We start from the raw sequence: 17,034 nt of genomic DNA, 5'->3' as shown, positions 1-17,034 counted from the left end.
TCATGTCCATTCCGTTCTAAGTGTGCGCACGCCCACGTGCACAGCTGTTGGAGACTTCTGCCTTAGCAGTATCCATAGGGTTGGCTATGGCACCCTCTGGAGTGCCACAGCATGTGCCGGTATATCAGACGCCGCTGGCCCTATGCCCTCTCAGTTCTTTCTTGCCAGCAACTCCAACAGAGGGGCAGGAGGGCAGGTAATGGAATGGACATGAGCAACACATCTTGAAGAACAACAGTTACGAAAGGTGGGTAACTGTTTCTTCTTCAAGTGCTTGTTCATGTTGATTCCATTCTAGGTGAGCAGAAGAAGGGAACAGGACACCAAGGGCTCGAAGGGGGCTTTCATGAGCCGTGCAAGCACCAGATTCAGGTCCCATAGAGGGATTGGGTCCTAGATTTGGAGATAGAGCTGCTCCAGACCTTTTAAGAACCGGCCCATCACGTTATGAGCGAAGACTGACCTGCCCTGGAACAGAGGGTGAAAGGCTGATATGGTGGCCAAATGGACCTTAATTGATGAAAGAGACAAGCCCTGGAGTGTGAGATGCATAAGATAGTCAGGATCGACTGTAACAAGGCCTGCTCGGCCTAACCCTGTGGGCCGAGACCCAGCATGTGAATCGTTCCATTAGGCCAGGTAGGTTGCTCTAGTGGAGTGGAGGGCTTTCTACTACCCAGTAGGATCTGCTGGACATGGGCCAACCACTCCTGCTCTTCAGCAGTTAACCATGCAGCAACCAAGCTGTTAGGTGCAGCAGTGGTAGATTTGGGTGCAGGAGCCTGCCGTGATTCTGAAACAGGAGATCCGGCCAGAGGGGCAACTGCATCAGGGTTGTTACCAACAGGTCCATCAGCGTGCCAAACCAGTGTTGGTGAGGCCAAGCCGGGGCTATCATGATTACCTTGGCTTCGTCCTGCTTGATCTTCGTGAGGACTTTGTGCAGCAACAGCACCGGTGGGAAAGCGTACATCAGAGTCCCCAACCACGGGAGTAGGAAGGTTTCTGACAAGGAGCTCCTTTCATTCCCCCGAAATGAGCAGAACAGATGACATTTCCTATTCTGGTGAGTCGCGAACAAATCCATTCGGGGAGATCCCCACTTTTGAAAAATCCCATTGACCACCTTGGGGTGGAATGCCCATCCATAGTGAGACAAGGAGGCTCTGCTGAGGCGAGCTGCTAATATGTTCCTGGTTCCAGGGAGGTGTGCTGCCATCTAATGAATGGCATGCTGCACACAGAAGTCCCAAAGCCGGAGGGCTTCCAGGCAGAGAGCTGATGACCTGGCTCCACCTTGCCTGTTGATATAAAACACTGTGGTGGTGTTGTTCGTCAGGACTTGAACCACTCTGCCTTTTAAGTGGGGCCGAAAAGACTGACAGGCCAAGTGAAGTCAAAAGGGAAAGAAACTGCTGACCATTTGCGAGGCAAGGGAGAGGAGCACTCTGACCAACCATCACAGGCAGTAAGAAGGAACTGAGAGGGCATAGGGCCAGCGGCACCTGATATACTGATGCATAAGCATGGCACTCCAGAGGGCACCACAACCAACCCTATGGATACCGCTAAGGCAAAAGTCTCCAACAACTGTGCACATGGACACGCACACACCTACAACAGAATAGACATCAGCAAGCAGTTGAAGAATATGGTTAAAATATGGTGTAAGGAAAGTCACTAGCAAATGAATCATTTGCTTCAAATGAAAATCTAAGACTACTTTATGCAAAAATATAGGGATAGGAGCTAAAGGTGATTTTGAGTGGAATATTATATAATGAGGCCTGCATAAGTACCTGTATTTTCCCAATTCTTTGAGCTGATGTAACTACTATGAAGATGGTTGTTTTCCTGGACATGTGTAGTCAGGAACAAGTTGTCTGGGGGCACAAACAAGGAGTCCTATTAAACCCGCTAGGACAACATCAATATTCCAGGAAGGAGGAGGAACTCTGAGAAGGGGAAAGAAACATGATCCACTGCAAGGTGGGAGAAAACTGTGGTCCTGAATGTTTGTGTGGGAGAACATATGTTGATATGGCTGCCAAATGAACATGAATGAAACTAACAGGCAGTCCCAAACTCATTAAATTCAGCAAGTGGTTCAGGTAGCTGAAAATTGTGTCTTAATAGGAAATAAATGGCACTGCTCAGCCCAAATAATGAATTTCTTCCACTTGGTTGTGTATGTTGAGCTGGTGGAATCATTTTTACTTTGAATTAAAGCATTCTGAACATCCAGAGACCAGAGTCCATGGGGCCGGATGTACTGCATCCGAGAGTGCTAAAGGAGTTGGCGGATGTGATTGTACAGCCATTGGCCATTATCTTTGAAAACTCATGAAGATCGGGGGAGGTCCTGGTGACTGGAAAAAGGCTAATGTAGTGCCCATCTTTAAAAAAGGGAAGGAGGAGGATCTGGGGAACTACAGGCCAGTCAGCCTCACCTCAGTCCCTGGAAAAATCATGGAGCAGGTCCTCAAGGAATCAATTCTGAAGCACTTAGAGGAGAGGAAAGTGATCAAGATCAGTCAGCATGGATTCACCAAAGGCAAGTCATGCCTGACTAATCTAATTGCCTTCTATGATGAGCTAACTGGCTCTGTGGATGAGGGGAAAGCAGAGGACGTGTTATTCCTTGACTTTAGCAAGGCCTTTGACATGGTCTCCCACAGTATTCTTGCCAGCAAGTTAAAGAAGTATGGGCTGGATGAATGGACGATAAGGCAGATAGAAAGCTGGCTAGATTGTCGGGCTCAATGGTTCCATGTCTAGTTGGCAGCCGGTATCAAGTGGAGTGCCCCAAGGGTCGGTCCTGGGGCTAGTTTTGTTCAATATCTTCATTAATGATCTGGAGGATGGCATGGATTGCACCTTCAGCAAGTTTGCAGATGACACTAAACTGGGAAGAGAGGTAGATATGCTGGAAGGTAGGGACAGGATACAGAGGGACCTAGAAAAATTAGAGGATTGGGCCAAAAGAAATCTGAGGAGGTTCAACAAGGACAAATGCAGCGTGCAGAGTCCTGCACTTAGGACGGAAGAATCTCATGCACCACTACAGACTAGGGACCGAATGGCTAGACAGCACTTCTGCAGGAAAGGACCTAGGGGTTACAGTGGCAAGAAGCTGGATATGAGTCAACAGTATGCCCTTGTTGCCAAGAAGGCCAATGGCATTTTGGACCGTGTAAGTAGAGGCATTGCTAGGAGATTGAGGGACGTGATCGTTCCCCTCTATTCGACATTGGTGAGGCCTCATCTGGAGTAGTGTGTCCAGTTTTGGGCCCCACACTACAAGAAGGATGTGAAAAAATTGGAAAACGTCCAGCAACAAAAATGATTAGGGGACTGGAACACATGAATTATGAGGAGAGGCTGAGGGAACTGGGATTGTTTAGTCTGAGGAAGAGAAGAACGAGGGGGGGATCTGATAGCTGCTTTCAACTACCTGAAAGGGGGTTCCAAAGAGGATGGATCTGGACTGTTCTCAGTGGTAGCAGATGACAGAACTAGGAATAATGGTCTCAAGTTGCAGTGGGGGAGGTTTAGGTTGGATATTAGGAAAAACTTTTTCACTAGGAGGGTGGTGAAGCACTGGAATGCGTTACCTAGGAAGGTGGTGGAATCTCCTTCCTTTGAGGTTTTTAAGATCAGGCTTGACAAAGCCCTGGCTGGGATGATTTAGTTGGGGACTGGTCCTGCTTTGAGCAGGGCGCTGGACTCGATGATCTCCTGAGGTCCCTTCCAATCCTGATATTCTATGATCTCTGTGTCCTTTATCCAGCTAACATCTCAACTGTGAGGTGGAGGGAGGCTGGATCCAGAAGCAGGAAGTTTCCATTATCCTGAGAGATTAAGTCCAACAGAAAAGGTGGTAAGGATTTTGGAGGGTGAGCTGATAAGACTGAGATCTGAATATTAAAAACTGTCTTGGCCAGAAGGGTGCTATCAGTAAGGCTGTGAGTCTGTCACGGAGGTCATGAATTCTGTAACTTTCTGGGATCCGTGACTTCTGCAACCGCCGGTGCCACTGACCCCAGGGCCACTTGAGCAGCTCAGGTGGCCCCCGACCCTCCCCCCCACAGAGCACCCAAGATTTAGTGAGGGATATATAGCACAAGTCTGGCCTGGTCACGGGTCGTGAATTTTTGTTTAGTGCCTATAACCTGTCCATAACTTTTACTAAAAATACCCATGACTAAATCTTAGTCTTCGCTATCAGATCTATGGGATCTTTCTCAATACCATCTGAATCATCATCATTCTGGAGACCACGGATTGAAGAATGTGTCTGAGAAGAAACCTTGTACTTAGGCCTCCCCTCAAACAGAATCCAAGACACTTCTCATTAGTGACTTTCGAAAACAGGTTTACTGACAGCTGACACCATCCTTGAAAGATGTCTTAGATCAGGGGTCTCAAAGTCCCAGCCTGCGGGCCATCTTTGGTCCGAGAACCGCCCCACTGCGGCCTGTGCAAGAGAGATGCAGGCAGACATGCTAGCGGCAATCTCAACTACAGGCACCGCCCCCCGGAGATCCCATTGGCTGGGGGAGAGGGACAGAGATACCATCACTGGTTGCCGGGCACAGTCAGCCCTGGAGGAATCATCATTAGTTGCCGTGCAGAGTCAGCCATGGAGACAGCATTACTTCCCCCTCCACCACACAATGAATACAAGTCAAAACACCAAACACAACTAGCTGATGCGCACCTTGCTGCAATCCTGAACATTTCAACTGCTCAGTCACTGAGGCCAAACATCAACAAACTCACAGAACTGAAGCATTGCCAGGTGGCTGGCCAACACTAAAAACTCTCTGGGAGGTGAAAAATTGTATAGAGTTGTATGATAGTTTAATTATTTCTAAGAAATTCAAAATAAAAAATACAATATAAACATTTTCTTTTCTGAACACCATCTTCAGTGACATTATTGGTCCACTGGGAGGATTTGAGGACTGGCACTAGCCCTAAGGTAAACTGAGTTTGAGACCTCTGTCTTAGATAATGGAGTCTGACTGTCCACTAAATTGCTGGAGAATTGCCCAATTAGATCTTTCACGGCATCTTACAGGAGGTATAGGGCTCTGGAAGAATCTATTCCAGAATCAAACGAACAGTCTCCTGCCATAGGGGCTATAACTGGGCTCCTTCCAGCCTGTTTATATAAAACATGTCAGTCATGTGGGTCAGTCATTTTCTGTATGGTCAGTCCCTGAATCATTGGTAGCAATGTAGTCAGACTTGGCGAATTACCCTGAGTTCTAATATATTTACTTGCACTAGTTTTCTCATGGGTCCACAGACTTGCATTTGATGGTGGTTTGGATGTGCTCCCCGTCCCAGGAGAGAGAGGCATCTGACACTCAGGTATTGGTGGGGAGAATGCTCCCCTCCTCACCTTTGCATTTGATTGGGACCCTCCAACTGAACAAGGGAATATTGGAAGAGAGTTACACTAACATACCTATGTAATGTCTGCTTAGCAGGTAGTCAGATTTCAGCCAGCTTTGCATGCAGTGATCACTTTTTGAATTTAAGGGCAACCTCCTGCCCCTTCCCCAAAGTCCTGCCCCACTCACTCCAATCCCCCCGCCTCTGTCACTCGCTCCCCCTCACCCTCATTCACTTTCATCGGGCTGAAGTAGGGGTTTGGGAGAGGGTGCGGGCTGGGGCCAAGGGGTTCACAGTGTGGGAGGGGGCTCTGGGCTGACCCTGGGGCAAGGGGTAGGGATGCAAGCTCTGGGAGGGAGTTTGGGTGCAGGAGGGAGCTCCGGGCTGGGACAGGAAGTTGGTGTGCAGGAGGAGGTGTGGGCGCTGGATCTGGGTGGGGGGTCAGGACTGGGGCAGAGTGTTGGTGAAGAAGGGGATCTGGGGTGCTGGCTCCAGGAGGGGGCTCAGGGAGTGGGGTGTGCCCTTCCGCCAGGCAGCACTTACCTCCGGCAGCTCCCGGTTGGCAGCACAGCATGTCTGCCACTAAGGCAGGCTTCCTGCCTACCCTGGCCCCACGCCGCTCCCGGAAGGGGCCAAAGTGCCCTAGCAGCTCCTGAAAGCAGGGAGGGCGGGTGGCATATGGCTCTATGCGCTGCCCCTCCCTGCAAGCACTGCTCCCTCAGCTCCCTTTGGCTGGGAACAGGGAGCTGTGGCCAAAGGGAGCTGTGGGGGCGGTGTTTGCAGGCAGGAGCAGTGTGCAGAGGGAGATCCCTTCCCCTCCGCCCCCGGGGCTCACTGTCCACTTCTGGGAGCGGCATGGGGCTGGGGCAGGCAGGGAGTCTGTCTTAGTGGCAGCCCCATTGCACCACTGGAGATCACGATCAACTGGAAGATCCTCTAGGATCGACCGGTTGGTAACCACTGTCTTAGACGATCGACTGAATTGACCAATTATGAATGTGAACCTTCAACCAAAGAGACTGCACTATACTGCAAACTTCTGAAAATACTTTCCTCTGTCCACCAGCATCATCTCTGTTCTGCCCAGGTTCAGCTTCATCCAGGTATTCCTCATACAAGCACTGAGCCATCTTGGTTGTAGTGGTATGTTTATGTTGTGAAAGGTAAGTAGAGTGGTGTTTCATCTGAATATTGCTGGCACTTAAGTTGATGTCTGACCAGTTCACCTACTAGAAAAATGTAGATGATGAAAAGGACAGGAGAGAGCATTGATCCTTGTAGAACCCTATAAGTGAGGGGTTTAGTGGTGGAGAAGCATCACTACTTCTTGGGTGTGTCCCTCCAGGAAGGACTCAAACCATCTTAGTGCATTATCCTGGACTCCTGCCACGACTCTCAGATGAGACAGCAGTATCTCATGATCAACAGTGTCAAATGCTGTAGAGAGGTCCAGGATGAGAATGCATGTCTGTCCACTGACAGCAGATCATCCATTAGTGCCAATAAGTTTGAGTTTCATGTCTTGGCCTTAATCCACACGGATGTATCTAGAATGTTAGCTTCGGTCAAATGAGCTTGTAGTTGGCCTTTTGCCAGCTTCTCTATGAGCTTGCTCTCAAATGGGAGGTTTGACACTTGGTGATATTTGGCAAGGACTGAAGTATCTAGAGTGGGTTTCTTCAGTGTTGGTCTGATTATTGTGTGTTTGAAAGAAGAGTATCTCTGAATGAGGTGTTAGCACTTTTAGACAAGAGTGGTACCAGCTGTTCATGACTCTTTCTCAAGGCTAGGAGGCTGGCATTCACAAATCTTTAGTTGGGACTTCTCCAGGGTACCTAGGACTTCCTGAAGAGTGAGTGTAATGAACTCTGGGAATGTAGCTGGGATGTTTGTTGGCGGACGGGTGCAGGCAGAGTGAATCCATGCTGTTTGAGAAGGCTTCCTAAATGTGAGAGATCTTTTCTGGAAATTCAGATGATAGTTCTTTGCAACAATTGTTGCTTGGCTCTGATGCAGACAGTAGGCATTTAGGATTGATGAAGTGATTTACCATCTTGGGGTAGGGTTTGGAAGCCTCAATGGAAGCTGATATGAAGGTTCTTTTGGCCTCTAATATAGTCTCAACATAAGCTTTAAGAATTTGTTATATTTCATCCCGTTGGAATCAGCCTTTGTTTTCCACCATCGGTGCTCAAGTTTCTGCCTCTTTCTCTTCATCCAGTACAGGGTGTCTGAAAACCCAGGAACATCTGTGTGGGCCAGTGTGTCAATGGTCGAGACCAGAACAGAATAGTAATGATTAAGACTAATATATTGTCACAGTTAATTTTTAGTAAAAGTCATGGACAGGTCATGGGGAATAAACAAACATTTATGGGAGCCTGTGGCCTGTCCCTGACTTTTACTAAAAATAAATGGGGTGGGGGCAGGGCTAGGTAAGGGGGAGGAATGACAGCTGAAGTCCCATTGGGGGGGGGAGGGAAGACTGACAGGCAGAGCCTCCTGCCATGGTGGGGAGCACAGCCCCAGCCGGGGGGCACAGAGGCCCCCACTCAAGCTGGCTGTAAGCCGCGGGGCAGGGGCATACCGTCCTGGTTCCAGCCCCAGTTGCAGTGCAGGGGCGCGCAATCCCGCCTCCAGCCCTGGCTTCAGCCCCTGGCAGTTGATGCCCAAGAAGTCATGGAATCCATAGCTGCTGTGACTAAATTTTAGCCTTAGTAATGATTCATCAAATCCTCAATTCCTCATCCTGTGCCTGGGGTGCTGTTGCCCCTCACCAAGCTTTATAACATAGGTCCTTAAAATGTGGGGTGTGCCCCCTTAGGGGGGAATGGAGGAGCCCAGGCCAGCTCCCATGAGAGGTGGGGTGAGAGCACCACCCAGCCCTGTTCCATACCCCCAACTCTGCTCCGACCCCAGCTGTAACCCTGGCTCCACTCCCAGCACCATCCTTGGCCCCCCAACCACAGCCCTGGCCCTGCTTCCAGCCCCCAGCTGCAGGTCTATTCTTGGCCCCAGTCCCACCCCCTAGCCACTGCTCAGTTCTCAGCCCCAAATCCACCCCAGCTGCAGCGTCAGCCCCCTTACTCCTGTCTGCACCCCCCCTTGGGAGCTGTGGTCCTGCTCCTGGCCCCTGGAAGGGTGTGGATAGGGGTAAGGGGGGCATGACACTGACAAGTTTGGGGACTACTGCTTTAGAATTTGGAGTCCACAAGACTCTGGTCAAATCAGGATCATTTCTCTTTCTTATTGCCTGGATGCTGGAAAGTCTCTGACCATGGCCTTAATCAGGTGATGCTCTGTCCAAGACTGTGGCTGAACTGTAATGTCCTTTATATCCAGGACGAAGATCAGGTTCAGGATATGTAGAGGCTGAAGGTCTCCTTTTCTGGAAGATGTCTCTTCCTCCAAGGTTCCAAGCATCTTTGCCTGAAAAAGGCTCAGCCATGATCTTTGAGTGGTATAAGATTGAGGTCTTCTCTGTTTCCTCTAGCTGCTGGTGTGTATACGCCTAGCAACTGGAGCCTGGGCTGGGATTCTAAAATGCAGAGCACCAGCTGCATTTGTGATGAAGGGTGCAGAGTCCTTGAAAGGGAGATCTTTAATTGCTGTCTGCACCTCCCCAACCATGCAATGTTAAAGACCATAGCTAGGATTCTATCCTTATGGTGTCAGAAGTTGCCATGTATCTAGCCATTGTATTGGAGGCATCTAAAGTGTCCTGGGAAGAGGTTAGTGCTACCAACTGCCCCCCAGAAAATTTTTCTCTTTCACGCTTTCTTGCTCTCCTGAAGAACGTTATTAGCAAAGTTTAAGACCTTGGACCAGTTCAAGTAATTGTATCTTACTGACAAAGGGTAATAATTTTTAATTGCAGGCTAACTGATCAGTAATTAGAGACACTTTAGCCTCCTGCCTTTTGGTGTAATTTTTGGTTGCAACTTTTTATTATTTCTCTCATTGGCCACCATGACAAGAAAGTGAACCTGGTACACAAGGTATTATGGATAAAATCTTCCTTCTGAAAGTATCTAATACAGTTTATCTGCCTTCTTAGATGTCAGTGCAACTGATGCTTGAATATCCCAGATGTCCTCTGCCAGTTCCAACAAGGCTTCATTGATAGGTAATCCCTAGCGACTACGCATGGAGTATATCTAAGAGCTTGCAGGAGTTCTCCGGTACTACCTCCACAGGAGTTTCTATTCAAATTCTATACGGTGGACCAATTCCTGTAACTTTTGTAATTGGTTGAGAGGGAGCTGAAGGCACAATTGCCTCATCTTGTGATGAAGAAGCAGCGGCCACAGACGGACTGAACACCCATGGAAGGATGCTTTTCTTTTGATATCTTTGGTAGGTGTGCTCAGTGTGTTGCAGTGCAGTTTGAGAAACAATACTTTAAGACGGTACAGGAGAAATGGACCTAATTCTGGAGCAGGTGCAGATGCAGGTTGTCCCAATTGTTGTAATCCCCAGGCATTCCAGTAGGGCCAGCAGTCTGTTATAGAGGAAAACACCCAGAGCCAAGGTGGATGTCACCAAAAAAAGACTGCCTGTCTCTGTAAACCCTAGATCTTGACAGAGGCTCTCAAATCTGAGTTTTAAGGGTCATATGAATATGACATCAGGGAATAATCAGTATATTATTTTTTACTTTGATTTGAATCAGATAAAGAGACGAAGCACTCCTCATCCAGAAGAAGGGTTTGTGGCTCAACCTGTGTTGAAGAGGTACTCAGAACCACAGCAGTAGTGGTAGCTGGCACTGTAGAGGAGACATTCAGGACCAAGGACAGCAACAGTGACTCTGGTTCAGCTGATACTTGACCGTCTCCCACTACTGCAAATGATCTCAGTTCAAAAAACATTGCCTTGAGAAGTGGAGAAGGGGTTTATAGCACCAGAGTGAACTCTGCTGATGTGATTGGTACCAAATGAATCATCAGTACTGCAGTCTCTGTACCACTCAAAGATGGTGCCAAGGGTCCAGCGCTGCTCCCTTGGGGGTCCAGCGCTGCTCCCTTGGGGGTCCAGCGCTGCTCCCTTGGGGGTCCAGCGCTGCTCCCTTGGGGGTCCAGCGCTGCTCCCTTGGGGGTCCAGCGCTGCTCCCTTGGGGGTCCAGCGCTGCTCCCTTGGGGGTCCAGCGCTGCTCCCTTGGGGGTCCAGCAGTACCTGATCCAGACAATGAAGCCCCCTTAGACTGGGAGTAGTAAGGCAATTTCAACCACTTTACTCAGGTCTGCAGCAGGTGATCTACCTTTATGCTTCCCAGAGAAGTGATCCTTTCTACCCCATCCAAAGTTTACTTGGGGATCTAAACAATCCTACCAGAGTCCACAGCCAGGATTCTCTTGGAGGATGGGGCTCAACTATTGATCTAAAGCATTACTAGAGCACTTCTGGACCTAGGGTGAGCTTTTTGGGGGTGGAGGGGGCAGAGAGGTTTCTTTGCTTGCACAGATCTAAGGCAGGCTACAGAGTAGTCTAAAAGGAAGTTTGAGGTGAGCCTCTCTCAACTTCTGGTCCTTTCTGAAGAAGACTACAGATGGAAAACTTATCAGGTCTATGTCCTTTCTCTGAGACAAAATAAGCATCTTGTGTGGCCATCACTAAGCAGCATGCGGGAGGAGGGGCAGGTTTTAAAGTCAGGAGACTTAGTTCAGTTATGAGTAATTCCCTGTACCAAGGGAAAATATTTTCCCTTGAAGAAGAAAAATAATTATACCTAATATTCCTCACTGTACTATAATCCTAATCCTTGCACACATATTTACAAGTACCTACAAGGAAAACAGTTTACACGAACGCATTGAGGCCTGGACACTGCCAAGGTTTTGTCTCAGAGCCACAAGTAATAAGAAGGAAATTAGGGACAGCTGAGCCCGCTCCACCCTTTCAGCTTGCGAACTGAACAGAAGGACACTCAGGGTGACTGCATGGCCCCAGTGGATGCTGCTGGCCAAAAGACAGGACACATGCATACCCAGAGTGGATTACATATGGACAATCATGTCAACAAATGCTTTTTGGAAAACTCAGTCCACTCTCTTGTACAGTCCTTTTTCAGTGCTCAGCTGAAGGGCTTAATTGAAGTTAGGCAGACTCTACCATACTGAATGGCAACAGCCTGTCTTCTGGCTTCTCTTTTTACAACTGAGGTAAAGTACCACTGCCAGAATGTCCAATTTGGGGATTTTTTTTTTTTTTTTGAAGGCTGGAGGGCCCAAGCTCCCAATTTTCCCAGTGAAACTACAGACGATACGGTTAAGAATGGGCTTCTCAGTAAGCTTCTCCCCCATGCTAAAATACCATTTCAAATGGTATTTAGTGACATTTAAACAATTGAGAACTATGTACACCTTGCCCTGCTAAGGTAAATATTCTTACTTGATTTGCTCTTTCAAGAATGCTGATCAGCTCAGATGCAATCCTCCAGTCATTCCTAGTGACAAGCGTTACAGCCTCCCCTGTGCGTCTAAGAGAAAAATACATTCTTACTCTTCAAGAGAGGAGAAAACTACATTGTTGGACACTTCCTACCGACATAGGCATAAGAAGCTAAACTTGTCCAAGGAGAGGAGAAAGTCAGAGTACTGAGATTTCAGAAATAACGTTGCAATTTATAAATTAAGTTTTCATTAACAGAACTGGTGGAAAAAGCTAGACTCCTCAATGGTGTTGCTTTTACTATGTAAACTGATTTATTGCTGCCCTATTAACATCTTTAGGCCTGGTACTTAATTCATTCTTGTTAAATGAGTTTTCTACAATTCATTTCTGAATATGGTAGGTCCATACCTACAATGGATCACTTTGAAAAAGGTTAACATTTAGTACAACACTAACAAACAGTAATCTGAACTCTTCCAGAAAACTAAACATTGAGCACATTAAGCCAAACTCAGAAAAGCACAAAATGGACCCACAAGTGGTTGGGTGAATGCACACATTGCAAAAGCAACCTGCGTGTTTGTATTCAGTCTAGCCTGAAACGATCTCTTCTCTTAACAAATTATTCTAGTCAGAAGTAGGAATAATCTATTAGGGAAAATATGTTTAGTGACAATCGCAGGGGTGAAACATAGTAATAAACCATAAACAGGGGTACTACAACCCAGCCTCTGTCCTGCTCCTGTCAGAGCTATTAATTGATAGAGTACCCTCTCTACTGGCCTGAAGCCAAAGAAGAGAGCAGACAACTTCTCTAAGCAATTTACAATAGCTTCAAGGCACTACCAGTGATTGGTGCCTTCTCATGCTGCTGGTCACTGGTTTTCAGAATTTGGCCCATGTTTTTTCCTCACAGAATAGAAATCTTGTGCACAAAAATTCTAAGCAGACATTTACTGTCACACTGCCTGGGCTAGGAAGAGACTGGACTTCGCTCTGCTTCACCTGTTGATCCTAGAAAATGTTTTCTAGCTTTATAGTTACTCCTCTCCAGCAACTGTAATTGATTGGTACATTTTTTTGAAAAAAAGTCTGCAGCTATGCAATCAGATTTGACAATATGTGGCTGAATCCTCTGTCCAGCTTCTAGACTTTCAAACCTCTTTAGATTTCTTGGATTTGGCTGTACAGAGCAGAAATATATATACATTTAAAGAGCTCACTGCTAAGTCTCATCCACATTAGGCATAAATGAGTTATCAGACGTTTTACATTCTTATGTATTGTCCATAAGAAAAATTTGCAAGATGACCAATGCTGCATTAAATGTTCCCTAGACACTCTTACTACTAACCACTTATATGTTTCATCTGTAGATCTAACAGCAGTCTACATAACCAGATAGATCACCATTTTACAAATGGGAAAATGGAGGCACAAAGGTTAAGTGACTTGCCCTAAGTTAAGGAGCAACTGAAATCCAGAAATCTGGTCCCATGATTCTTAGTCCATGTCTCATCCACAGGATTGTGCTACAAGATACGTTAACCACTTTCAAACTTTTTTACTTCCTCTTGCTGCTGGAGAATGTCATTTATGAAATTTGAAGTATGAAAATCAATATGGAAGTCTTACAGTCAGTTCTCATTCTGCTTAATACTACTTTAAAAAGGGTGAAGTTTACATAGTACAGTGTTTTTTCTGACACTGAAATACTGTAACCACATACATCAATAGCTTAAAAGCAGTGCAATTTCCATATATAAAGAGATACAGATATGGAATATATATTTATTTTATAAGAACAAATCTGTACAATACATTAAAATGAACTCCCTAGAATAAAATCCAAGATACATACTAATATAGAAGCATTAGGAAAACGCCTATCAACAAAGCTCCATCCCATTAGAGGCTCAGTACAGCGTTCTTAGGCAACCTGCATATGTCTTATGTTGCCTCAGTAAAGCATCTTCATTAGCAGTTGCTGTTCCTTTTTGTTAAATCGGAAGTTCCCAAACTGTGGATCACAACCCCAAGTGGAGTAACTCCATCAGCAGACGAGGTTGTGGCAATCCCAAGTATGCAGAGGTTGTAGTTTTGCAAAATGGCACCCTCCGCACAGCAAGACCCATACATACAAGGATCATGCCGCATAGAGGATATTTTTAGCTCCGCAAAATGGCATCATCCATAGTGTGACCTCACACACTCTGTATGTGTGTAAGGTCACACTGTGTGGAGAGTGCCATTTTGCAGAGCTAAACAACATCCTCTATGTGGTGTGACCTTGCATGTATAGTGTGCATGAGGTCACGCTGCACGGAGGATGCCATTTTTAAATGGCGTCCTCCGTGCTGTCTGGGGAAGCAATACATGTGAAAAGGAGGTCATGTAATGGGAACTGCTGAGTTCATTCTTATATAATGGAATCATTTGTCCATCTTCTAGACTTTTAAGCCTCTTTAGGCTCCTTGGATTTGGCTGTACGCAGCACCTGTTCAACTGTTCCCCCAAACTGCCTGCCACAATGAGGGTCACCACCCCGGGGAGGGCGGGGGGTCGGTCGGTGCGTGTGTCTCCCTCCCCATCTCCCCCTTCATTATTATTTGATTAAGGCAGAATGGGAACAGGTTTAGAACCCATTGTACTGCCAGTAACGGTCATGAAACTGGAGCACAATGGCTACAACTACCAGCAAGAAGTTCAGAAATAATTATGTTCTCAAATTCCGTCTCCCAGTTTACTATGGAGACAAATACTTACTCTGTAATCTTTCATTTTACTCCTGGGGAAATGCTGAACCAAAAAATTAAAAATTCTACACTAAAATATTTGAAAATTCTGTAAAATTATATAATCATGCCAGTTTCAATTTTGGTAATTTGTTTCAAAATATTTGTCAGCAAGTATGTCTGTAACAATACAAAGCAAAAAAAAAAAATCCTGGTAATTTTTTTTGACAGATTCCTTACTAGGCATATTAATACAGAACTTTGTATAATTCATTTAAATTACAATACAGAACTGTATTTCCTGCACCTGTGAAAAGCAGTGCAAAGGCTTGGGGGAGTCAGAAGTAACGGAGGACTTGAGGGAGAGGGAAGGAGCCTAGGAGTGAACCTGGAGGGTGTTGGGTGTGGCTGGCAGGTTTTTCTTTGGGGTGGTGTGTGGGATTGTTAGGGTGTTGGAAAGCCTCCCTCATGCAGACCCTGGCTGACCCCAAGCCTCTCCCATTCAGTCAGGCATGTGTGCCCCTGTTCCTCCACCCCTACTCCCCATGGGTCTCTGCAACTGCCCTTCCCCATCCCCAGGCTCAATACTGTCACCCCACTAGCTTCTGAGCCCATGCTCCAGTCTGTCCCTCCCACTAGCCATTCTGAACCCCAGTCTGTGATTCCCCAGCAGCTCTGCACCCCACTCTGCCCTAACCTGGCTCCACAGGCAGGGTGCTGTGATGAACTTCCACTCCTGGGGGAATTCTGCAGCACTGGGAACAGAATTTTGTGTTTTCCCACGTAAAATACATTTTACCTAAGAAATGCTGCAGTTCTGCTTTTTGTCCACCAGAGGCAGCTGTGGCACCAGAACAGCCAGCATGAATGCAGCTGGCTGTTCTCTTCCCACAGCAGCCTCTGGTGGGATAAAGGCGGAACTGCAGGATTTAGGCAAAATGTTTTTTTTAGCGAGAAAATAAAAAATTATGCCAGACAGAGGAATTCTGCACATCCGCAGATGCGCAGAATTCCCCCAGGAGTATCATTTGCAGTAAGAACAACTGACACCTTAATTTTAAGCATACTTCAAAATCACAATTATATCTTTAATGGAGAGAGAGTTTCCCTATGAACTTAAGTTATTACACTGTAGTGATTAAATGGCACTTGTTTTACAGGCACTATGGGCACACTTTGTATGGATCAAGGCCAAGAAGAAGTCAGAAACTAGCTGCAGTCTTTATATGACAAACACCATGTATCACCAGATGCTGACAGAAGGCTATATAGAAACTGTTTTTTCATCATCTTATTTGTTTTGTTACATTTCTGGAGTTAATTTGGCATTCAAACCTCTCTTTGAAGCCAACAAGCTGCATGACTGTAGTAAGGTGAAACTCTGGACATTTCAAGTGTGCTTGTTGATTGAATTCCTAGGGAGCTGACTGAGAATTTTATACAGTAGTTTATAATGTAAAATAGATTTAAGACAAGGAAATATTAATCTAGAACATCTTCCAAAATATGACTACTCAGGTTTAAACCCATTTTCATTTTTTGTTCACAACCCAAGTAATTACCAACCTCACGCCAAAACCCTGATGTGCCTTTTGCTAATTGATTTCAAAACACACAATGCCAGAGATGGAATATTAATATTTGAAATGTATCTTGGTATACACATCATACTCTGGAAGCATCATTTACTGTTGATCTCACATTGCATCAGCAGTAAGATTTATATTATCTGTTGCTCTAACATCTTAGAAATCATATATTAAAAATATACATTAAATAAAAATGTGAGTAATCCTAAGTAGCAAGCTTTACTGTCATTTTTAAAAGATGAAAGAGAATTCAGTTTATATGTAGAAAAACCACTTACCCTGCTCGTCCAGTACGACCTACTCTATGAACGTACTCTTCAATGTTCCGAGGGAAATCAAAATTGAAAACATGAGTAATATCTTGTACATCAAGCCCACGGGATGCTAAATCTGTAGCTATCAATATTCTCACTCTTCCTGCAATAAGCATGTATGGAAAATATACATTGGTCTTTTATCTTGCTAATGTACAATACACAATCTATCCACCTTCAATGCTTATATGGCTCCCATTATCCTAGTATTGGAGTACCACACAATCTAGAGTACTTAGCCTCTCAGCACCAAGTGATGAAAGTAATTCCTATTGCTGCCATTTTACAGATGGGGAGCTGAGGCACGGAAAGACTTGCCCAAAGTCACACAAGAAATCTAGTTGATTAGCAAATTGAACCCAGATCTTCTAAGTCTCAAGTTAGCATCCCAATGACTGGACTAGCCTTCATCTTAATGCCATTCTCCTTAGCAGGACACAATCATGGACCAGGTGGGTTTTACTACACGAAAACCATCACCCAACAACAAACATTTCATACTCATATAGCCTTCATTCTAACAAAATAGAGTTTTGTTTTTTTTAAATTCCAAAATATAAGAGAGAAGTCAGCAGTAGTTTAAACTGTCATCTCATTTTC

General features: G+C 45.8%; 1 protein-coding gene across 5 annotated transcripts in view; it reads right to left on the bottom strand.

The window, feature by feature from the left end:
• DDX43 (DEAD-box helicase 43) overlaps positions 1 to 17,034 on the bottom strand; it is a 64,089-nt gene that overhangs the window by 2,274 nt on the left and 44,781 nt on the right. For 2 of the 5 annotated variants that reach the window (XM_073336448.2, XM_073336449.2), the window contains exons 14-15: positions 16,399 to 16,537; positions 11,794 to 11,881 (exon numbers count right to left, since the gene is read on the bottom strand). The exons of 1 other annotated variant lie outside the window; for it this stretch is intronic. In XM_073336448.2, coding sequence (XP_073192549.1) covers positions 11,794 to 11,881; positions 16,399 to 16,537 — 227 coding nt within the window. Of the gene's footprint in view, positions 1 to 1,858; positions 1,956 to 11,793; positions 11,882 to 16,398; positions 16,538 to 17,034 lie in introns of those variants that run through there. 2 more of the 5 variants (XM_073336450.2, XM_073336451.2) reach the window with 2 other exon arrangements.

The sequence above is a fragment of the Lepidochelys kempii genome, chromosome 3, assembly GCF_965140285.1.
Source record: "Lepidochelys kempii isolate rLepKem1 chromosome 3, rLepKem1.hap1, whole genome shotgun sequence".
Lineage (NCBI taxonomy): Eukaryota > Metazoa > Chordata > Testudines > Cheloniidae > Lepidochelys > Lepidochelys kempii.
The sequence above is the reverse complement of the archived record's forward strand: the minus strand, read 5'-3'. Positions and strand labels throughout refer to the sequence as shown.